This window comes from Oryza brachyantha, chromosome 7 (assembly GCF_000231095.2).
Source record: "Oryza brachyantha chromosome 7, ObraRS2, whole genome shotgun sequence".
NCBI lineage: Eukaryota > Viridiplantae > Streptophyta > Magnoliopsida > Poales > Poaceae > Oryza > Oryza brachyantha.
The window spans coordinates 13,387,350-13,410,613 of NC_023169.2; the positions used below are offsets into that span (position 1 = coordinate 13,387,350).

The 23,264-nt window shown below is 45.2% G+C and overlaps 2 protein-coding genes across 2 annotated transcripts; both read left to right on the top strand.

Annotated features, from left to right (window-relative positions):
- The first annotated feature begins 2,972 nt into the window (after nucleotides 1-2,972).
- LOC102717538 (chitin-inducible gibberellin-responsive protein 1) lies at nucleotides 2,973-7,629 on the top strand. Its single transcript, XM_006657744.2, has 2 exons — nucleotides 2,973-3,109; nucleotides 5,636-7,629. Exon 2 carries the CDS (start codon nucleotides 5,666-5,668, stop codon nucleotides 7,379-7,381), a length of 1,716 nt encoding a protein of 571 aa, XP_006657807.1. The 5' UTR covers nucleotides 2,973-3,109; nucleotides 5,636-5,665; the 3' UTR covers nucleotides 7,382-7,629.
- Nucleotides 7,630-16,548: 8,919 nt separating this feature from the next.
- On the top strand, nucleotides 16,549-22,115 carry LOC102709667 (pentatricopeptide repeat-containing protein At4g18975, chloroplastic). Its single transcript, XM_015839187.2, has 5 exons — nucleotides 16,549-16,910; nucleotides 20,381-20,471; nucleotides 20,681-20,824; nucleotides 20,942-21,154; nucleotides 21,377-22,115. The coding sequence occupies exons 1-5, from the start codon at nucleotides 16,651-16,653 to the stop codon at nucleotides 21,566-21,568; spliced, it is 900 nt and encodes a 299-aa protein (XP_015694673.2). The 5' UTR covers nucleotides 16,549-16,650; the 3' UTR covers nucleotides 21,569-22,115.
- The last annotated feature ends 1,149 nt before the right edge of the window (nucleotides 22,116-23,264 follow it).

Below are 23,264 nucleotides of genomic sequence, written 5' to 3' on the forward strand. Positions count from 1 at the left end.
AGGGCGGCAGCGAGTCGGCGTCGAGCGGGAATGGGCGAAGACGTGGCATCGCGACGGCGACCGGCGGTGAGCCGCGAGCTCGGCCGGCGGCGGCGAGGCAATGGGCGCAGCGGCGGCTCAGGGACGTGTGGAAAAAGGCGGCGACGGCTCGAGGAGAGGGGGATTTATAGGTGGCGGCTACCGCGCGTAGGGCAGGGAGGTCGTTAGCGCGGCGGCGCGTGCATCGTGGCCGGTGGTTGGCGACGGCGCGTCCGATACGGAGGAGGCGGGGAGGTTGTTAGCGATGGCGCGACATGTCCGCGGCACCGGGAAGTGCGGGCGGCAGGGGCGCGCAGTGCGCCCGTGGTGATTTCACGGCACGACGGATTCGACACGGCCGGCGTGGGTGGAGCGGCGGTGGTTGCTGGCGAGCGCGCGAGGCGGGACAGAGCGCGACGTGACACTGCTAGAGACAGTGCTGGCGCGGGCGAGAGAGGCGGCGAAGCGCGCGGAGGTCGAGGAAGCAGCAGCCGGCGGCGATGCACGACTGGGGCGAGCAACCTCGGCGGCGCGATGCGGCGGTGCAGACGCGAGCACGACGCGCGCGGGCGTGAGCGGCGGCTGGAGGTGGAAGATGGGGCTGACAGGTGGGACCCCATCTGTCAGTGTCCCAAGGAGGAGGGAGGAGGAGAGGACTTCGGGCGCTAGTGTGCCACGGCCTCTGGGCCGGCCTAGCGGGAGGGAAGGGAGGAGAGGAGGGAGAGGAGGCCGAAAGGGAGGAGTGGGCCGAGGCTATTGGGCCGGGAGGAGCAAGCTGGCAGGCCGGTGGAGGGAGTGAGTGAGCGTCCTGCTGGCCGGGAGGAGAGGGAAAAGAAGTGGGCCGAAGGAGGCGATGGAGACTTCGAGCGTGGGTTGGGACACGACTCGGGAAATTGCAGACAGTACATGCATTCGCACGACAGAACTAAATCGTGCACGAATTAGAGATTCGTACGACAAATTAGATCCGATACGTGAAACCGTGAACTGTTAGCGGAACAATGCCAGGAGTTAACGACCCGTTAAATCGAGATTTAACGACTCGCTAAACTGGAAACTAAACGACTTTAACGTTAAACCAATCTACATACGAAATTAAACTCCACACTGTAGATCAATCTCACGTTAGCCAATTAGATTAGAAAATCTAAACAATTAAACAGTAGATCAAGGATAGATTGATTCGCATGAGCAAAACATATGCGAACCTAATATTTGGTGGAGAGATCAGTGACAGATTGCGGCTGTTCCTCGCTGTTTAGCTAGAAAACCTAAACAATTAAACGGTAGATGAATTTAGATTCATTCGCAAGAATAAAATATATGCGAACCTGAGATTCGATGAAAGAATGACCAGCGACGCTTGCTATGTACAGGGAGCAGCAGGGCTGCCGATGGCTTGCTACTAGGATAGGGGCGGCAGGAGGCGGCTCGAGGAGCACGGGAGAGAGACGGGGAAAAGATGCAAAGCTGTAGGGGGTATTTAAAGGGAGCTAGAGATAAATCTAGTTATCCATCTCCTATTAAAAATGAGTAGATAAGGTGTCAAAGGGATAAAACTAGAGTCCTAATTGATTGAGAATTAGTTTGTTTGTACCGTGAGGGGATGAGATGGGGGCTGCTCACGGTGAGGGTGGGAAAGAGGATGTGCGGCAGGGGGGTGAGGGGCGCACGGAACAGGGGGAGATGTGCGATCCAGGGAAGTTGGGGGTGGAGATCGCACAGGGAAGAGAGGGCAGAGAGGAGTTCGGCCAGAGGAGAACTGGAAAAGAGAAAAAGAAAAGGGAAAAAGGGAGAAGGGAAAAGAAAAGAAAAAGGAGAAAAAAATTACCTCCAATTTTGTCGATTTTTATTAAGTTTATTAGAGCAAAATTTATTGACTGCAATTCAAATATAAATCCCGTTAATGATTTAAAATGCTTGGGACATTTTAGAACATTCCAAAAATCTTACATTTAATTAAATTAAATTTATACACTGCTTTTCTCTTGAACTTTAATTAACAAATTATTTTTAATGCATTATTTAATTAATTCTTGGCTTGGGTAAAACTCAGGGCGTGACCGACTGGATCCTAATAAAATATAAAATATAATTAGGGTGGGTTGGTTTGGTAGAGTAACTAATAAAGAGATGGATTTTGAGTGGGTTTGGATTGGATTCTAATCCATTAGCAGGCCTAGCGCTAATGATGGATTAATTAGGCTCAAAAGATTCATCTCTCTATTTCTAGACAAACCGTAAAATTCGTTTTTTCATCCGTGTCAAAAACTCATTGCGTCATCCAGTCAAATGTCTACCGTGATATAAAAAAAAATTTATTTTGCGAAAACACCCCCTTGGAACCAACCGAGGAGGAGGCGGCGGCATCGCATTCCCTCGCCCGAAAAATGGAAGCCACCCAGGCAGGCAAAAGCAATAATCACCCCTCGCCCCTAGCTCTCCTCCTTTTGTCGGCTTCCTCGTGGTGGGCCCCACTCACGCACACACATGCTTATCCCCCGCGCGCGCCTCCATCGGACGGCCCAGGATGCCCGACCGCCAAAGCTACGGATGCCCGTGGTGGGGCCCACAGAAACCATGAGAAAAGGGGACGCGGGCGTCGGATCCCGATCCAACGGCCACCCGCGGCGTTCAAGCCCCTGCGCTGCCCATCCGCCGATCCACGTCAGGTCAAAGGCGCGTCACGCGTGCCGTGGCCGCGGCCGCGCGGCGCACGTGAGCGGGCCTCCCCGCCGTCGGATCGCGATCGGGCGCGCGGTAAGGTGGGGGAGCCAGAGCCAGCGCGGGCTTCCCCGTCGTCAGCGGCGCGGGCCCACGGCGTCACGAGTCACGACGCGGGAGCGCTTGACCGCCGCGGGCGGGACGTGGCCGTGGCCGTGGCCGTGACGGCGTCAGGGAGATGAGTTCGCCGTCGGGGGGAGGGGCTGGTATAATTATCGCTCGCGCACACGAAAAAGAGGAGAGAAGTTCTGGAGAAAGGATTAGGACACGAGAGCCTCAACCAGGAGAGAGAGAGAGAGAGGGTGGTGGAGGTGGAAGGAGCTGGATCGGGGGGCATCGCTGCGTCGGGCTGTGCAGATCGGAGGAGGTGAGAGCTCTCGCCCTCGTCCTCTTCTTTCGTCTGATTCCGTGCTGTGCTGTGTCTCTGTGTGTGGGGTATTGATTTTGGTTTTGGCGTGGTGCTGTTGGAGATTTTTCTGTGCTTTTTGGTTGGTGTTCTAGTGCTTCGGTAACTTCAACTGAAGGCGGCGGCTTCTCCGAGCTGTTTCCGGTGGAAGCACGGTGATTTTTTTTTTTTTGGCGAGGGGTTGGGTTCGTTTGTGTGGGATCGGTTGCGTGAGCCAGTGGACGAATTTGTTGGGGCGGCGGTTTTGGTTGGTTTGAGCCGATTCGATCTGTTTAGCATAGCCGCTGGGAGCATTTTGCTCCATTTTAGTTTATCATGTGCCTTCTGGGTGTCCTGGATACAAAATTAGCAGTTTTTTCATGCTAAATTTGGGCCCTCTCATAGGGGAATCGTCGCTAGTTTACGGTTCGTTTGGCTGGTTCTTTAACTGCGCCTGATGCATTTCTTGCTGGGTTTTAAGCTAATAAAAAGTTAGTGACCCCTTTGTTGAAACTGAGGTAAGCTTGCCTCTGGTTCTTGGTTTGTGGTAGCTCGGATACATTGTTGATGCAGTACCACCACCAAGTAGCAGGCTAGCAGCAACGGTTTTTGCCCTGTGAAACCATGATCCCTTTGTCTGTTTGATTAGGACATAACTTAGAAAATGCTATGTTTCACCTGATTAGTCAATTGGCTTACCTTCCCTGATGACAACTGATGAAAGAAATTTTGTTTCTGAGTTAGAGTGCCCCCGGAGAAGAACAAATCGAGGTTGTTCTGTGACTTGGGTGTGTTATTTTTTATATAATTTTAGCATTGTCAACCAGCTTTCAGGATACCAGAAATTCCAGTCCTTTGCTTACTGCATAGAGCCATAATAGACTATACAAGTTGCCTTCTTGTTCGAATGATGAAGGTGACGTTGATTCCACACGGTTGGTTGGTCAAACTTCTTGTTGGGAGGTACCTTCTTCAGAATTCAGAGGGGTGATAGACCAATAGTCAGACAACAGGGTTGGTCAATCGTCTTCATCCAACTAAGAATCTTATAGCCTGCTTAAGAGTGGTCCTGATTGTGTGATTTGGAAGGATTGATAAACAGTCAACGTCAATTGTCTTCAACCAACTAGAGAATGTTATGAGTCTGTTTATCTTAATTGTGAGGGAGTCGATGGACTTTTTGATGGGGGATGCAAGTTTTTTTCCCTTATCTTTTGTTCTCCTGTTGTTTGCTCCCAAACCTCCTTGTTAGGCTGGTTCATGTCGGTAGTACTTAGAATATGTTTCCTTCTTCGGTGCTTGTTGTCCTCTAGTTACATGCTGTGTGGTTGAGTTTGACGTTATGGCTAGATTAATTGGAGTTATGCTAATGTTCTTCATTTTGGAGTTGGGAGCACACGGTACGGGGATGCAAATATTGAGTTAAGGGAAATGCTATCAATTTGTCTTGATCTACTTTAAATAAGGTCGAATGAAGATCTAATACTCTCTAACAGAATAGTATAACATAGTGTATCTTAACATGATAGGATGCTAGTCAATTGACATGTTGAGGGGAAGTCGTGCTCCTGTCATGCTGTTTGCCTTGCAAACTTTTTTCCTACATAATGGTACAGGTTAGAAATTTGTGGATCTTATGCTTTGACCCACTCATGAATTCATGATATACGATCACTTATTTTGGCTGAAATGTTTGATTTTGACTTATGTGGTTCTCCTTTAAGCTTGAGGAAAGAAGGATAGAGTGATTAAAAATCGAGGTGATGATGGGGATACCTTGACAGAGAAACATTTTGGTTTATGCAGAACTCTGCATATCTACTTTACAAACTGTGCTCCATTTATGGATGAATGCCACGCAGCAAAATCACTAAATTATTTTAAATCGGTTTTGATAAAAATAAAGAAAACGATGTGATCATGAATGTTTTTTTAGGGAAAACACTACCATATGGATGTTTAATATTGGTATGTAAAAAATCACGGATGCTGATGCCAAGAATTCATCTTACAATTTCAGCCCTAATTTCATCCTAGTCTGAAGAACTCCAGGTTAATTTAGTACTTTTTGATAGTTAAGACATGATATTTCCTATTTTAGTGCATATGAAAATCCATGCTAGTTTTCCCTAATGTCTGCAAATGTTTAATCAGATATTTACATGCCACCTGAATGTAACATTTACACTCAGTTATGGATGCATTTCGATAAACATTCTTAGTCTTATCTCACTCTGATTGATTCATATTGTTCCCCATGTGACATGTCGTGATAATCATAATGCAGTAACAGACAAGTCATTTGCGCTAACTTCATACATCCTCATGAGTCATGATAACCAGGTTGTGTTTTGTATGCAGATGTTCATTATCTATTTGATGTTCTTTGCTATGATATATATGTAGGAAATTGCAGTGATATAGCAAATTGTTCTGTTCTGCTTGTTTGTTTTACCACCTTCCATGGTATAGATGGTTTATAGTTTTCCCTTCTTTTGTTATGTACAGGTCATGAACAACTAATCTCCGTTCATTATTATGGACTTGCACCAGTTATTCAAGTACAGATTGAGTGGTGCTAACATTGTGTACGAAATTCCTACAGAGAACAACTTGCAAAACTCGCCGTGGCAAGCTAACCCACTGAAGTACGAGTTCAGCGATTCCCCATACACCCCTCTCTCTTCCCAGTTTGAGTGTGACAATTTGTCTGCTCTTACCAACACTCCAGATAACCAGAGCTCTACAGAGACCATTTCAGCCCAACCAATCTCCCCATTGGAAGCAGACAGCTCATACAGACAGGCAGGTATCCTTCTCCGGGAGAACATTCAAGTGGGAGCTGATCCATTGTATTGTACATCGAGACATAACATGCAACACGCCTTACGGGAGATTGAGACTGTTCTGATGGCACCTGACACAGATGATGCAACAACTAGCACCAAGCATGAGTTTGAGGAAATCAAGCCTGCTCAGCTTGTAAGGCAGCGGTCAAGAACATGGAGTCATGAATCACGGCATCCATTACCTGGAGTTGGTCGGCCACAATTTTCATCTGGTGGATACCCCACTGCAAGCTATGAATTTCGTCCAGAGAAACGTCAAAGGGAGTTAAGGGAGGACCCTCAGATAATTGTCAAGCAGCTATTGACCAGGTGCGCTGAGGCTTTGAGTGAGGACAGGACAGATGAGTTCCATAAGCTTGTTCAGGAGGCTCGTGGAGTGGTTTCAATCACTGGGGAACCAATCCAACGTCTAGGTGCTTACCTACTTGAGGGTTTGGTTGCTAGACATGGAAACTCTGGTACAAACATCTACCGTGCTCTGAAGTGCCGTGAGCCAGATAGCAAGGAGCTTCTCTCCTACATGAAAATTTTATACAATATCTGTCCTTACTTCAAGTTTGGTTATATGGCAGCCAATGGGGCGATTGCAGAAGCATTGAGAACTGAGAACAACATCCACATAATTGATTTCCAGATTGCTCAAGGGACTCAATGGATCACACTGATACAAGCATTAGCTGCAAGGCCTGGTGGTCCTCCTCATGTGCGGATAACAGGAATAGATGACCCAGTTTCAGAGTATGCCCGTGGTGCAGGTCTTGATATTGTGGGGAAATTGTTGAAAAGCATGTCTGAAGAATTCAATATACCACTGGAGTTTACACCTCTACCTGTCACCGCCACTCAAGTTACCAAGGAGATGCTTGATATTAGACCAGGTGAAGCACTGGCCGTCAACTTCACCCTCCAGCTACACCACACCCCAGACGAGAGCGTGGATGTCAACAACCCACGCGATGGGTTGCTCCGGATGGTGAAAGGGCTGTCCCCGAAGGTGACTACACTGGTGGAGCAGGAATCGCACACCAACACAACGCCTTTCCTGATGAGGTTTGGCGAGACCATGGACTACTACTCTGCCATGTTCGAGTCGATTGACGCCAACTTACCGCGGGACAACAAGGAGAGGATAAGCGTGGAGCAGCACTGCCTCGCCAAGGACATCGTCAACATCGTCGCCTGCGAGGGGAAGGACAGGGTGGAGAGGCATGAGCTGCTCGGCAAGTGGAAATCAAGGCTCACCATGGCTGGCTTCAGGCCTTACCCGTTGAGCTCCTACGTCAACTCGGTGATAAGGAAGCTGCTCGCCTGCTACTCCGACAAATACACATTGGAGGAGAAGGACGGCGCGATGCTTCTCGGCTGGAAGAACAGGAAGCTGATATCTGCTTCTGCGTGGCATTGACAGTAGCATGCTGATGAGAAAGAAAATATAGAGCTCATATACATACCAATTCCCTGGTCCCATTTCCAGAAAAACAAAATCCCCTTCGATGTACATGTACATGATGCTGTACCCTCAATTTGATTGACAAGTGAGTGTTGCCCTTCATTTAGACCAGGATAAAAACATTGACATTAGATTTGTAGAGAAGTTGTATGATAATAATTTTCTTTCAGATTCCATGTATCAATGGATGCCATAGTTGATTATATTCTTGGATGTACTTCTCCAGGAATGCTTAGTCATATTAATCGGCTATTCACCTCCGAGGATTAGCACCGTTTCTCTCTTGATCGACCTGTAATAAACACCAATTTCCCTGGGAGGGAGGGAGGGAGGGAGGGAAGTTTTACTGCCAAAAATGTAGAGTCAATCATCAAATGTTGCTCCAAGGTCAGGCTTTGTTCAGATAACAATGTATCTATCTCTTTGTTACTGTCCTGAAGCACAATGCCAAATTATGTTACGATCGGTGGTCATCGTCAGAGGCATGGAATAAAGTAGAAGACAGAGACCGCTGTTGCGTTATTGCCAACCACCTGAGCATGCCACATGGAACGCTCAGCGACTAATGTCGCCACCTCGTGACCTTGAGATGTTGGACAAAAGTATGGTTTTGCCGCTGCGAAGTCGTCGTGACTTTAGACAATTAGACATATACGTGCCACTCTTTGAACTTTATTCTGGTGGGAGCAGCATGGCATGAGTAGCAGTGTTGCAAGCCAACGAATTGACTTCCAAGCCTTCCAGGTTCCAGTCCAGGTCGCCTTCAGGTACCCGTGCCACAACCCTCCAAAGTCTAGAGTTTCGAGCTAGCGAGATTTACGACTTGGGAGGAGAATGGGGCATTAGGTTGTCGGCTTGTCGCTCGTCAAAATTTCACGTGACGACAATGCAGGAGCATTCTTAGATGAATGAATGAAGATGCTGACAGTAGGGGTGGACAGAAAACTCGTGGCTCGTTAGCTTGCTCGACTCGTGACAAACTCGGTTCGGCTTAACTCGGCTCGTTTCATTTTTCTAACGAGCCGAGCTAGCATTTTAGTTCGTTAGAGATAACGACCCAGCTCGAGCTAGCTCGTGAGTTACTCGCGAGCCTAACGAGCTAGACCAAAGACACAAGATTCAACTGGTGTTCATTGATTTTATCTTGGAATGCATGTGTTCAGTAGTTCATAGGTTCACCATGTGATTTGTTGGTTTAAACTTTAATATTTAAATACAATTTCATATGATTTGCATGTTTGAAATGAAAATTTACTTGTATAACCTATTAAAAAATTGTTTAGGTTAACTTTTTATGCATGACTCACAAGCCTAACGAGCTAGCTCGAGCTTTATAACGAACCGAGCCGAGCTGGGTGTTTAGCTCGTTACAATAACGAGCCGAGCCGAGCCAGCTCGTTATCTTAACGAGCTGGATCGAGCCGAGCCAAGTTGGCTCGTTATCTAGCCCTAGTTGATAGCACTCCCCCATTTTCACATATGATGTGGTTAAATTTTGGATATCATTTCGTCTTATTTTAAAAATTTCATCTAAATATATAAAATTATTAGCAGGGCCGGCCCTAAGGCAGGTCGGTCCGACCACCCTAGGCCCCCATGAGATAGGGCCCCGATCCATCTATGTGTACACTGCTATTTGAGCAAGTTCAATAGTATAGTCAACTACTAGCTCCAATTTATCTATAGTCAATCTAATAGCCAACTCATACAATAGTTATCAATAAAACATCAATATATGGTCCGACATGTCATACATACATTTTATCTTAGAGTCCGTGTGCAGCTGGTTACAAATTAGTAGCCCACCTCTCTTCTTTCTCCCCTCTTATTACTTTAAAATATGCTTATAGTTAGCTTATAGCCTGCTATTGTACCTACTCTTATGCATCTACAATTTCATAGTCCATATTTGTCTGGTAAGTAAATATGCCTAATCTTAATTCTAACGAGGGAATCGCGTTCCAGTCGCATGTCTCTTTCCTTTGGTCATTGCGTATTCATCTTCAAGACATGCAGCAACAATACCTCCTCGGCTAGATAACGTGCATCTTCGTTGCATGCACCAACATTAATTGAAAGACAGGCTACAATTTCAGTGATTTTTCACCATCTCGACTCTCAATTCCTGTTGTTTTTGTTGGTTGACTCCTAGTACCGTAAAATATAATATAGAGTAATACAGTATTCCTTGTTTGGTACTTTGTTAACTGAAAGTGCAAAAAATTAACACACAGTGATGAGTTTTATAGAATCTCCAAAACCTTTTTTTTCTAGAGTTTTTTTACAATTGTAAAAAATTATCTGGATATACCATATCTTTTACTGTAAAAATTTATATATATTTTGGTATCTCAAGGTATTTATCAAGAATGGTAAAAAAATCTCTTTTTTCTACCATACAATGAAATAAAATTTATTCTTTTTATGAGGGTCTCTTTTTTTATCTCGTCCTAGGCCCCTAAAATTATAGGATAATTATATAAACAAATTATAACAAAATAATTATTAGTCATCTTTAAAGTTTCTATAATAATAAATAAATTATAACAAAATAATTATATATTATTTTAATAAAACAAATAATCAAATATAAATATAAAGTCAACGACGCCACGTAAAAGAACGCAGAGAGTATAGGAAGACTTAGGTTTATATATTGAAGGAGGCTAACTACACAGTGCGTAGTCACTTGATAGGTAAACAACCACCGCCCTATCCTACCAAAAATAGCTATAGTGTTAACGCTATCAATCTCGTCCCGTCAATTAGACGAACGGTGTACGTACAATCGAGTATTTGGACTAAATAACGTGTACGCGATCATTACTAGCAACATGCTATGTATTGCGCTTGCCTCTTATTATGGATGGACCGTATGCTAATAATGCGAATGAACCGATGAAGTATAAACCATTGGATTTGATTGGCTTTTAGCTAAGGGACACTTATAAATTTACCACTGGTTTAGAACATTATTGTAAAACTGCAGCTAGAAAATTAAAAAAATAGCATTAGAACTATTATTTTAGTGACATCCTCGTAAAAAACAATGACAACTTTACAAAAACCCTTTAGTTAGCTATAAACCACGAAGATATGGTTGCACACACGACATCGAAAAGATGGGCTTTTATAAATAGCAGGGTAAAGTAAATGGTCGGTCCTTAAACTTGTGGTGCGGTACCACTTAAGTCCATAAACTCAGAAAATTCACGTTTAGGTCCATGTTCCCGTTTTAATGTATCATCCCGGTCCAATCTACGCTTGACTGCGTCTGACTGCTAGCGTGGTGTGCCACATAGGCCGTACATTTACATCCGCCCCCTCCGCAACATGCAGTAGGCACCGTGTCGCATTGTAGCATATTAGAACCCCAAATCCTCATATCGGCTAGGATTTAGACGATAGGCGGCAACGAGGTTGCGACGAGACATGGCCTAGTGCAGCGTCAAGGGTGCGGCTGGAGGCAACCTAGAACCTAGTGCGGCAACGAGGTCGCGGAGGAAGACGATCAAGTGCAGGGCGTGCTCCCTATGGCTTATAGCTTAGCCTTCTCTTGTAGTCGACGGAAGAATGTACATGTGTCGTTAATCCTCTGTCCATTATGCAAGGATAAAACCATCATTAAGCGTAAATCGAAGACCATTGTTAACCCGGATCGCATTTTCTACACTCAACTCAAACTTACGTCGTGGTCAAGGCAAGTGTAGAAAAAGCGGTCTTCGATATGTGCTTAACCCAACGGTTTTATCCTTGCATAATGGGCAGTAGATCAACGACACTTGTACCTTCTTACATCTATTGAAAGAAGAGGCTAAGCTAGAAGCCATGGGGAACACGCCATGCACTTGGCCGCCTTCCTCCGCAACCTCGCCGCCGCACTAGGCCATCTCCAGCCACGACCTTGGCACCGCACTAGGCCACGTCCCATGGCGGCCTCACCGCCGCCTATCATCTAAATCCTAGCCGATTTGGGGATTTTGGGTTCTGATATGCTACAATACGACACAATGCCTACTACATTTTACGGAGGGAGGCAGATGCAAATGTATTGCCTGCGTGCCACGCCACGCTAGCGGTCAGACTTGTTCGAGCGCGGATTGGACCGGGATGGTACAATAAAATGAGATCGTGGACCTAAATATGCATTTTGTAAGTTTATGGACTTAAGTGGTACCGCACCACATGTTTAAGGAACGACCATATACTTTACTCTAAATATTATATATATGCTAGAAATTTAGGACGCGTCTACCACACGCTAGCATGTGACTTGATCAAGTTGCACTCTATTCCCCATCTGAATGAAAAGACCAAATGACTAGAAAATCTACGGCCATACTATTTAAATTTTCAATCTTAAATTTAAAGTTGTTTTTGACGCTTCTTTATCGACGTTTATTTTATAGCCTTTACTTTAGATGGTTAAGGACACATATATAAAAAGTTATTCTTAAATTATTTATTGTTTACAAATATACCGTTTATTTTTCCTAAAAAGTTTATGTCAATGTAATGGTAACATTCCGTTTTTAGCTAACTTAAGTCCCAATAAGGGTCATCCTAATCCTTCGTCCCAAAATTTCCTAATTTCATAATCCAATTTCGAAATTTGCAAAATTTCAGTAGCAATTCTCCAATTTTCAAATTCAAGTTTCAAATTTCCAATTCCAATTTCCTAACTCATCTCTCTCTCTTTTCTCTCTCCCACTCTCCCTCCCTCACCGCCGGCAAGGAGCAGCCGCACGCTACCCCGCCGCCTCTGCCGCACTGCCGCCCCGCACCCCACCGCGCCCCTCCGCCAACGTCGTCGCGTTCCCTCACCGGCCCCTGTCGCCGACACCGTCGCCGGCCCCGCACGCCACTGCTACCACACGCGCCACCACGTTGCCACCTCGCCGCCACGCGCCAGGGAGCCATCGCGCCGCGCCTGCCTCGCCGCCACGCACCGGGGACCCTATCGCCGTCACGTCCCGTCGCCCGCCGGCCACTGTCGCGTCCCATCGTCGGCGCCGCACACCACCGCTTCCGACGCCGACGTCGACGCCGACGCGTCCGCACGCCACCGCTGCCGAACATCGCTCGCCGCGTCCTGTCGACGCAACGCCCCGCACGCCACCGCCGCCGACCGTCGGGCTAACCCCGCTGTCACCCGACGCGTCCCGTCGCCGCGCCGCTCCACACGCCACCATCGCCACACGCCACCGCCACCGCCACCGCCGCGCCACGCACGCGCCCAGCCGCCACCTCGCCGCCACGCGCCAAGCCGCCACGCTCACCTTGCCGTCCCACGCCTCACATCGCCGTGCCGTCCTCGCCACGTCGCCATGGGCCCCGGCCGGCGTCGATCTGCCCGCGCCCGCGCCAATAAATGGGGAGGGCGACGACCTCCCGACGCAGCGCCCTCTCCCTGTCTCTGTCCTCTCCTCGCTCCACCCCGCCACCCCGTTGCCGAGCGCCGGAGCCGCCGGCCAACGCCGCGTCGGTCGTGCCACGAGCCGCCGCCGCCGCCGGTCGACCCCCTCTTCCTCCTCTGTTTCAGCTCGCTTCCCCCCTTTTTCGCTTCTTCTCTCTGTCTTGTGAGCCGGCCGGTTGGGCCACAATGGGCCGCCCCTCTCCTGTTGCCTTTTTCTGTTCAAATCGAAGTCTAATTTACCTCCCCCTTCATCCGAATTTCAGTAACTGTTATTTATTTGCTTCTAAAATCTTTTAACCAAATTATTTCAATTTCTACTTTTAAATAATATTTCTAAAAATATTTACTCCTGTTTTATTTTCCTTTCTTTATCTTTTATTTATACCAAATTTTATAATCGTTTATTTAGAAATCAAAACCAGTTTATTTCAATATCTCCGCCTCCCGAACTAGAGCCATCATCTATATTTTTCCTCGGCCACATTAATTCCAGACTTGCGAAATATTTTGGCTAGTCGACACCTTGTCGTTACTTTCTTGACCACCCTGAAACCAATTTTATATCGCGACTTATCGACCTTTCCGTTTTATCAAATTTCGAGATCGCGAACGAGTCAGGCGAGGAGCCGAGTTCACAAGACTTCGAACAAGACAAGTCACCACACCTTTGACCATGTTGAATCTTTTATCAAAATACATTCTTTTACTTTAAATTGCATGCAAAACAACTAGAAACCCACTGTAGTTAGTTATACCCGTCATATGTTTGATTACCCTGAAACCCTTATAGCCTCATTACTCAACTATAACTTAGTCAATCTATGAGATTGCTTAGTCTTGCTATTAGCTGCATTTTATTCAATATTATACTTTTGAAATGATTATGATAATGTTGAGGCATTACTCAGTGAGAGTAATTGCATGACGGCGGGTGGAGACATGAGCGCCACCCGGCCATGTTGAGAATGAGTTGTTAAGATAAAAACTATTTTCGATCAGGGCGAAATGGTGAGAATATGGGTGGTTCCGGAGAAAGGTAAGCCGCCCTGATTAGTTAAGGACCGAGCCATGTAGCTATACATGAAACGACCACTGTACAACCGTGTTTCTTGAATGGGTATAGACGTAGCTTAGTAAATAGCCGAGCGGAGGTGGTGCCTAAGCCGTGGTGGTTCTTATGAGTGTGTAAGTAGGCAGGAAGCCTATTACATAGGGGATGACCGGGTAGGTCAGTCCCAGTGAGTTGTGATGTATTGTGTATGTGCTTGTTGGTTTACTCCTCCCTTGGGAACGCCAGAACTCCTCTCACTGCTTGTAAAGGACGTCTAGAATGCAATGGGGACTAAAGTTCATGGAGCGGGCACTGCCAAAGTAAGGTTATCGAAAGACTTTGCCACAATCGTCTCATGTGTTGGGACGAAGCTCATGTGTTGGGTAGTCGTGGAGCACGGGGAAAGTGTACAACCATAGCAGTGTGTTTAAATCTATTTGAATAGCTGCGCTCTCGGATATGAGCACCGGGACATGGCATACACTTGGCTAGACTCATAAAACCTAACATATGAGTATGAGATGAGAATGAAAGTGTTATATGTGTGCCTAGGTGATTCACTACTTGAAATGTAAGGGGTTGAATTACCTAGAAGATGGCATGGGTGCCATGAAGGGAAACCATCATTGGATGACTGACAGAACCTTCATGGTTTAGAAAATTGTTGCCAGAACATAGGTCTTGTGAAAATTATTCGTGAATGTTGTTTTTATGCAAAAGAACCCTATAGCTTTCTTGTGATAACCTTGCATGTGCATATTTCCGTGGTGACTTGTTGAGTACCTATGTACTCACCCTTGCTTCAACCATCATCAGTGTATAAGGAAGAACCAGTTGTAGATCCCTACAAGTGTTTTGAGGATTTCCCTGCGGAAGAAGACGCTTAGTGGAGCCTTGCCCTTCAGTTGTTGCATGTGTGTACTACCACCTAGACGTTGCTATCTCTACTACCCTGTTTCATTACTGTCCTTTAAGTTTCAGACTCTTTAGCTGGCCAAGTGCCTGGTTGTAATAAGCCCTGTGAGGCACTGTTGTATGAACTACTGATGCTACGACTCGATATCGTGTGTACCATCTACTCGATCCAGGGAATGTTATAATTAAGCACGAGGTAATCCCGATACTCGAGATCGGGGTGCCAACAGTAATTCAGCACAAGCAGTAAGCACAAACCATCATATTCATGAACAAAGAGTCCAAGACTAGCTCCAAACCAAGCTTCCCAAGCATCAGTAGGTTAACAAATCTTAATAAGCTACTCCCTCCGTTTTATAATGCAAGATGTTTGACTTTTTTATTTGCAATGTTTGATTATTTGTCTTATTCAAAAAAATATGGAAATATCATTTATTTTGCTTATGACTTACTTTATTATAAAAAACTTTAAGCACGACTTGTCATTTTTTATATTTATACTAAATTTTTGAATAAGACGAATGGTCAAATGTTGCAACCAGAAAAATCAAACATCTTACATTATAAAACGGAGGTAGTAGTAATTAATATCTCACTATCGAACCGGAATCGTGCTATGGTTCTAGGGAAGATTTAAGGGGGCTATTTTGGATATTGCAAATTGCACAAACTGAAGGGTTGCAATGCCATGCCATGACCGGACCCAAATAAAGAGGCTATTAGATTGAGATTTCTCTGATTTTTTTCTATTTTTACACAAGCAACTCTGTTTACGTAGGCTTTTGGAGTTGCCCTTGTGCAGCTCCAGCCTTTTCGTCGCGGAGGGGCCTCTAGCCCATATCCACTATGTGGTGGGACTGTGACTATCCCCAATTCGGTCCAGAGACAGTTCGCTCCTCACCCCCGCCAGCCCAAAATGGCCCAAATATGCCTATAGCAATAGAGAAATTGGACATTATGCCATTCCCAAGACCGGGTTTCGCCAGAATGCCACTCCGCGTAGTGGCGCATTTAAAATGCCACTCCGAGCACAGGATCACCATTTGTTTTGCCATTTGAGCCATTTCTCAGTTTTTTGTTGTTTTTCCCGACTTGAGGGGACGAAAACACCCCCTCATTCTTTTCTCCTTCTCATTGGGAGGCCGAGGCAAATAGACGCCGACACCGACTACTTCTTTTCTCCTTCTTCTAGGTCTTGTCGACACCGGCTTCGACGGCGGCGGTGAGGCGGCGGGTGCCTGTGCCGAGGGCGACAGCGATGCCAAGGGCTGCGGTGAGGCGGCGCGGGGTGCGCCGATGCGGCGACGACGAGGCTCCAACACCGACACCGCGCGATGCGGGCGCGGTCTGCGGCGAGGCCTGAGGCCACTGCTTGCTGTCGGAGAAGCCGGAGCTGGGGCGGGGACGGAGGAGGCGATGGCGCTCACAGCTTCTGCCACGGTGACGCCGGCTCCCAACGAGCGGCGGTCATCGCCTCGTCGTATTCAGAGAGGAGAGGAGTGGACCCGATCTGGATCTGTCCCTTGCCTGATCCAAAGAGAGTTCGGCTCAGGGGTATTTTCGTCCCCTCGAGTCGAAAAAGACAGGAAAAACTGAGAAATGGCCGAAATGATAAAACAAATAGTGATCTCATACTCGGAGTGGTATTTTAAATGTGTCAATATGGGAGTGGCATTCTGGCTTAACCTGTTATGGGAATACATAATGTCCTATTTCTCATAGCAACAGGGCAAAAGCCCGTGAGAGTGAGGGGGATGACCGGATGTGAAGGCTGATCCACCGCGCTGCCGCCGGCCGCCTGCCCTCCCATCTCCCCGCCGCGGCCGCGGCGCCGCTCGTGTGATGGCCGCCGCCTCGGCGCCGTGGGTGGTCGCGGGCCTCCCGCCCGCCTGTCAGCCTCCCGGCAGCTGGCCGCCTCCTGTGCCTGCGCGCTGCGCCTGTCGCCGCCCGTCAGCGAGCCGGTGGCCGCCAGGTTCCACGTCGGTGTCACCCTCGCGCAATCGCGGCCTGTCTACCTTCCGGCCTGCCGCCGCCAGCTTCCGCGTGACCGCGTCGGCGTCGCTGCCTCCTCAAGCCGACGAGCCCTGCGCCCCTACCTCCAGGTCAGGTCATCATCCATCAATTAGTTGATATTTATTACAGTATTACACTAATCGCTAAGCCATGATCGAATCAAGAATTCTAGAGTTTAGACAAAGCCAAGTTTCTGCATGCGAACCAGTAAATTTATTTTTGCATAAAAATTGGAATATCTAAAACCACCAGCTACATAACCATTAGTTTATTTTTTACAGGGTTTTCTTAATTTACTAGCTGACAATGACTCATTTTGGTTTGTAGAGTAAATGCTTGCGGTTTTACAGTAATTGAGAAACACTGAGCTGGTATTCATTTTGTTCCTTTGTTCATTTCTTAGCAACACACATGTACATTTATTCCAAGAGCCAGAAAATTATAATCCCATAGATTAATTAAACAAACAGAATTATTGCATTATGCAAATTTCTTTAGTCTTTAGGCATGTTTAAAATTACTCACTTTCTTTTGTATATTGTTATCATTTAAAGATGTTATATTTACAGTCAACGGATACCCATTTCTTTAGTATATATTTTGGTTATAGAACTATATATGCAGCTATACGCAAAGAAAGTTAGGCACCCCTTATTTTTGCTCTAGCTCCGCCGCTACCCAAGTGTGCAGGCAACCTGTCTGTCACTACCTAGCCTGCGGAATCCCCCGTTTTGTATGTGATGCCAACTTGTGTGACAGGACTATCTAACAGAAATTTTCTAGGACATGAAGCAAAATTTAACAATTTAAAAAAATAAAACAAAATATGTGGGCCTACATGTCAGCCAGACAATAAAATTAAAAAAACAGTGGGACCCACATGTAAGTGGGCCCCACTTCCTCCACCTCATGCCCTCTCTTTTCTGTCCACGGGAGTTCGCTAGAGACCAGAGGCAGCCGATCTGGTGGAGAGTATCGCTGCAGGGGACAGTGGACGCGGTCGTTGCTGCGAGAGAGGACACATCATCGATGACAAGGAGGACGCTCGTGAGGCTGAGACATGGTTGCGGGGTTGTTCGAAGGGTGAGAAGGGAGCGACAGGGGGAGGTGGCATTAGTGCGAGCTGGTCAGGGTCGGTGAGCGCAGCGCGTACAGCAGACCGAGGAAGGCATCAGGGATGACGACGAGAGGAGGTCGAGCGGCATGACCCTGGTATTGAGGTGCGCGGCGATGACGTTCGCATCCCCCCACTAGTCAATGCAGGGGTAGCATCAGCAAGGGTAAGCACCAAAAGATCTGTTGGTGGTGGTGGCTGATGGTGGTTTCTGAACCGCCAGGCGACATCGAACTCCCTGGGCTTGGGCCACAGGCCCACGATGGGTTTAGGTCGTCACATCGAGGAGCGGCGGCGCGGGCGGTTGTCGTCACCGGATGGCGTGGAAGAGGGAGGGAGTCCTCGTCGTTGTGGTCGTTCTAGTTGAAGAAGGAGAGGGGAGAAGGATGGATTGCCGACTGGCTTTGGAGATAGAGAGGACTGTGGGACACACTGACAAGTGGGTTCACTGTTTTTAGTCTAACTGGTATGTGAGCCCCATATTTTTTAATTTTTTATATTTTTCTTTTAATGTTGCATAACAGTCACGTAGGACGAGGACCAAGTCAAACCAGCCATGTAGCCGCCACATCAGCCAAATCCGGCATGTAAACCACCAAGCAATCTCGTCTGCATCAGTTTTGATAGTTGCGGGACTTGTTGTATTTGGTATCGTGGTTCAGGAACAAAAATTAAACTTAGGGGACCTCAGTTAAACTTATTCCAAATGAAAGGGCAAGTAGTAAAAGCCCAAGATATCCACCGTGGGGCCTGCTCCACACTATTGGATTAGCATGAATCGTCAGGATTCGCAAGAGGCCCCCACCCAACCCTGAACTCTCTCCTCGCGGGCCTTACCCCACCGCTGCGAGCTCCACGCCTCCACTTTATCTCATCCTCGACGTGCCCGCCCCCATGTTTGCTCACCTCCACAGCGGGACGCTTTAGGTGCGACCAGCCATGGCAGGAGCCTTCTCACTGCGCCTCGGGCCACGCCTCACGGGAAGGCTGTAGCCGGTGGGTGCAACGGAGGACGGGGGGAGAGGCGGGGGCCGCCCTATCGGCAGCCGAGTGCTGGTTGGTCTGGGTGTGGATTTGGCTTATGCGTGTGCTAGTTCGAGGGGCGGCCCCACTCATGGCTCGAGATGTGTGTTTACGATTGTAGATGTCGGGATTGCATTACATTGGATTGCTCACTTGATCTATAATAGGATTTAATGGTTAGAGATATTGTTGTGATGCAAATGCAATCCCATAGAAAGGTTAAATTGATCATTTACCATAAATTTGAGGGGGCTATACTTTTCTTTATCACGAAGTTGATTAGGGATGTAATTGTCGTTTTAGATAAGCATGCTCACTGATTTGCTCAAACTAATGATGTGATTTGCTTGAACTAATGATGTGATTCGACATGCACAAATAAATTAGGACCTTTGGGAATTCAACTTGAGGAACATGTGAAACTGACAATCCTATGTCCTGTTGATTTAGCTTTAGTGTGAAAAGTGTACCGTACATTGCACCGTATGAGCAAGGTCAATACTGCGAAATGTATGGTAGGAAAAAAAATCAATTTTCATATGAAATCTACAGTTGGACCGTATGATGCAATCCTGTCGACTTTGGATCCTTCAACCTTGTATATGGTTAGTTGAAGATAATTTTGTGGACTCAGGCCCTCATTATTTGGGTTTTTCAAAGAAAAAAACCAAACACCATATTTGTAAACGAAAAATAATTTGTGAATAAAAATTTTATATACGTGTTTTTGATGATCTAAAAGCAAAGGCTGGAAAATAAACTTTGATGAAAAAACATCAAAATCAACACCAAATTTAAGGTTTAAAATTCAAATTTTGGCTTATAAGCATACGTAAAAGTGAAAACATGAGGGTGTCAGTTGCTTCTCTTATTTACATATTGTCAAAAGAAGCTTTGTCCTGAATTTTCAGAGTTGCAGTAAGGCTGCAGTATATGCTGCGAAGATTCACTTTATAGCTTAGGTCATCTAGATGTCAACATTTTCCATTTGGTTGTCTTGTTTTAGATGTAGGGTGGTTATATATGATTTTAAATAAGAGATTCAGTAGTTATAGCCTATTGCGTCATTATGAGTTGCTTATAGGGTTCTCGTATATGACAATACACCAAGAATTCAGTTAGAGAAATCGATTTGTCTACACTCTACCGCTATAGTCTGTTTGGCAGAGGTTTTGCAGCATCCTTTGCTAGTTTCAACCTTTGCCGTTTTCTGTTTATAAAAAAAGCCAATGGTTCGAAGGCAAAAACATGTGATGCAAGTAGTATATTAGGTATCCCTTTCTGTTCACAGTGAGGTTTTTGAGTAGCACAGTTGCTTTACGTGCCTTCTTTATTTTAATGACTGCTGCTGATATTATGATGTTCATTTTGATCTAGACATCACCAGTTACCAAATTAAGTGTTCGTTTATTGTGGTTATAGAGTCTCAAAGAAGCCAAACAAGCAGCATCATTTGTGGATAAGGAAGGATTCAGCTGGGTCAGGGAAAAAGGCTCTTCGTCTTGTTAATACTGTAAGATATACACCTCTGTTATGTGTTCTTTTTCTCTCTTTCCCTTGCATAAACATGTGAAATTAATGTGACTAAATGGTCTGTTTTCTGTTGTTAATTTTGTATTGAACTGTACTCTTATAAGAAAGCATTCGTTTTTGTAGCATTAATATTATCGGGTTTAAGAAACTGAACTTTTCTCAAGTCACTCTGGAACAAATATCTGTTAGGTTTCAAAGTTACCAAATGAAAAAGAAGCTGTTTATGGTGCATTGGATAAGTGGACTGCCTTCGAGCCCGAGTTCCCTACTATTGCAGCAGCAAAAGCTTTGGAAATGTTGAAAAGGCAGAGACAATGGCTAAGAATCATCCAGGTAGGGTTAGTTTAGATTACATCTTCCTTTTTAATCTGTTGAGAGTACAGTGCTCACTGCTTTTAATGTCAAGGCTCATTATCTCACTTACCTTTTCAGTTGTATCATTGTTGATAGGTAACCAAGTGGTTGATGAGCAAAGGCCAGGTGCTGACATGGACAACATATGATACACTACTGTTGGCTCTTTTTATGGATGGAAGGATGGATGAGGTTGAGTCAATTTGGAACAATATCATACAAACTCATACACGTTCAGTTCCCAAGAGGTTGTTCTCCCGGATGATCCTGATATATGACATCCGCCATTGTCCAGACAAGGTTTTGGAGGTGGTATCTGACATTTTTAGATTTAGGCAATTTTTACATTTTAACTGTTTCTTGTTGTTTTAGTTTATGTTTTATTTCTACTAGTTGAGTTTGTTATATCCATTTGCATATGTTCATTGTCTAAAGGATGATATAATTATGAGTCAATTCACCAGGATGAAAAGTATGCTTAATTTTTATAAATGATTGGTTGGAGTTGAAAAATCTTTCTATCAATTTCAGATATTTGCTGACATCGAGGAGCTAGGGGTGCATCCAGATGAGGATACAACAAGAAGAATTGGAAGAGCATTTGCAGCTTTAGGCCAGGAAGATAAAGAAAGGCTTGTACTCAAGAAATACTTGAAAAAATGGAAGTACATCCATTTCAACGGCGAGCGTGCTAGGGTGCGAATGGGAGGACCTTTGGCATAGCAAGCATTCTCTCAAACGCTTGAAGCATGTAGGGAGATGACCCGGAAGGACGTACCTCTACTGTATCAGTTAGGGCAAACGATCCGAGTATAGTCTCATTTTGAGTTAAAAAAAAGTATAATCTCATTTGTGGTTACAGTCTTTCCTGAGGTTGTATGAACAGTTGTCATTCCTCTTATATGAAAGTGAGGATGTAATGCTCTCTGTAGGAAATAAACAATATACTCAATACAATCACTAAGAGCAAGTATAATAGCAGCCTATAAGCCCGCTAAATGGTGATGTGGAGAAGAGAGGAGAAGCAGAAGCGGGCTATAAGGTTATAGCCAGCTCGGACACAAGAACTAAAAAAACTCTATGAGAGAGACATGTGGGTCCTGGATTAATGATAAAGAGCTAATTACTATATGGGTGAGCTAAGAGAAGACTATAAAGAGTCTTATAGCTAGCTTGTCGACTATATTATTAGCTTTGCTCTAATAAGCTACTGTTATTCTAGTTAATAACAAGATGCCAAAGTTGCAATGTTATAAACAAGTACGACAAAGATGCCACTGGAATGGTCGTTTTCTTTTGGCTGTGCTTTGTGCGCCAGGAAATGAACCTGGCAGCTAATATATATATTTTTTCCTTACTTCAGATATAAAGATTTTCTATTTATTCTGGCACAGCATCAGGTAGTTCCAACCTCTTTTCCAGGACAATCAAGCAGCTGCAACCGTGTACAACTATGGAAAGCGACTACAAAATCTGAAATATTCCTGGACGAATAAGCCCCAGTCACTCACCTTGTTCATGGTGGCTATATGGTTTGATGGTGCAACCTGACTGCTACATCTCCTCATGACCTCTCGCTTGCCATCAAAACCAGCACCAGAAATTATGTATGGCTCCAGGCATAAACTGGGAGGAAAAACAAGGAACTGAGAAATGTGGGAACTATTTCCAGACTTTGGCTCCTTTCTTTTATGTTAAGTAAAAAGCATTAATTTTTTAAAAATTGATAACATAGATTAATATGACATATATCACCTCATAAAAATACCAGATCAAATTCGATTTTTATAATATGCAACAATTTTAACTATGAATGTATGCATGCATATTTCAGTTTAATTTATTTTTTATTACAATTTGTGGAAGTTGAATTTGAATTTTCACATTTATGAGATGACATATCTCGTATTAATCTATCTTATTATTATTTTTATATCTGTTTAGATGTCATATAAGAAACAAGTGAATGTCTACTATGAACTCTGATTCTAGAAGCTTCTTCCGTTATGATTTGCGAGAGAAATTTTTGGTAGCCGTTCATCATCAGATATGTAATTTGTTAATCCGAGGCTAAATCAGTAGCGTCTGCGAGTTTTCCACAATCATGTGATCTTTTATCAAAATTTTAGCAACACATTCCTACGGGTACTAAAGATAGCTGTGTTTTGAGACGAGGGAGTAGTTATTCGGAAATCTGATGCCAAAAAGGGCATTGCTTACCGGTTTCGTGATTAATTTGGTCTGTAATCCAAATTTTGGTAACGTTTTTGAGCTCCTTGAGGATTTTATTTTTGGATATATTTTCCAATTTTCACAGATCGGATCCACTACGAGTCGCGCTAGCCATATGAATCTGACGTAAAAAGACAAAGAAAACAGCATTATTTCTTAAAATAAATAAATAAATAAACAAATAAAC

Bases quoted from the DNA above. Each gene is read 5' to 3' on its own strand.
- LOC102717538 (XM_006657744.2), top strand. From the start codon at position 5,666: ATGGACTTGCACCAGTTATTCAAGTACAGATTGAGTGGTGCTAACATT.
- LOC102709667 (XM_015839187.2), top strand. From the start codon at position 16,651: ATGGCCGCCGCCTCGGCGCCGTGGGTGGTCGCGGGCCTCCCGCCCGCC. The intron at 20,472-20,680 runs GTAAGATATACA...AATATCTGTTAG, and splicing joins CTCTTCGTCTTGTTAATACT to GTTTCAAAGTTACCAAATGA. The intron at 20,825-20,941 runs GTAGGGTTAGTT...CATTGTTGATAG, and splicing joins AATGGCTAAGAATCATCCAG to GTAACCAAGTGGTTGATGAG.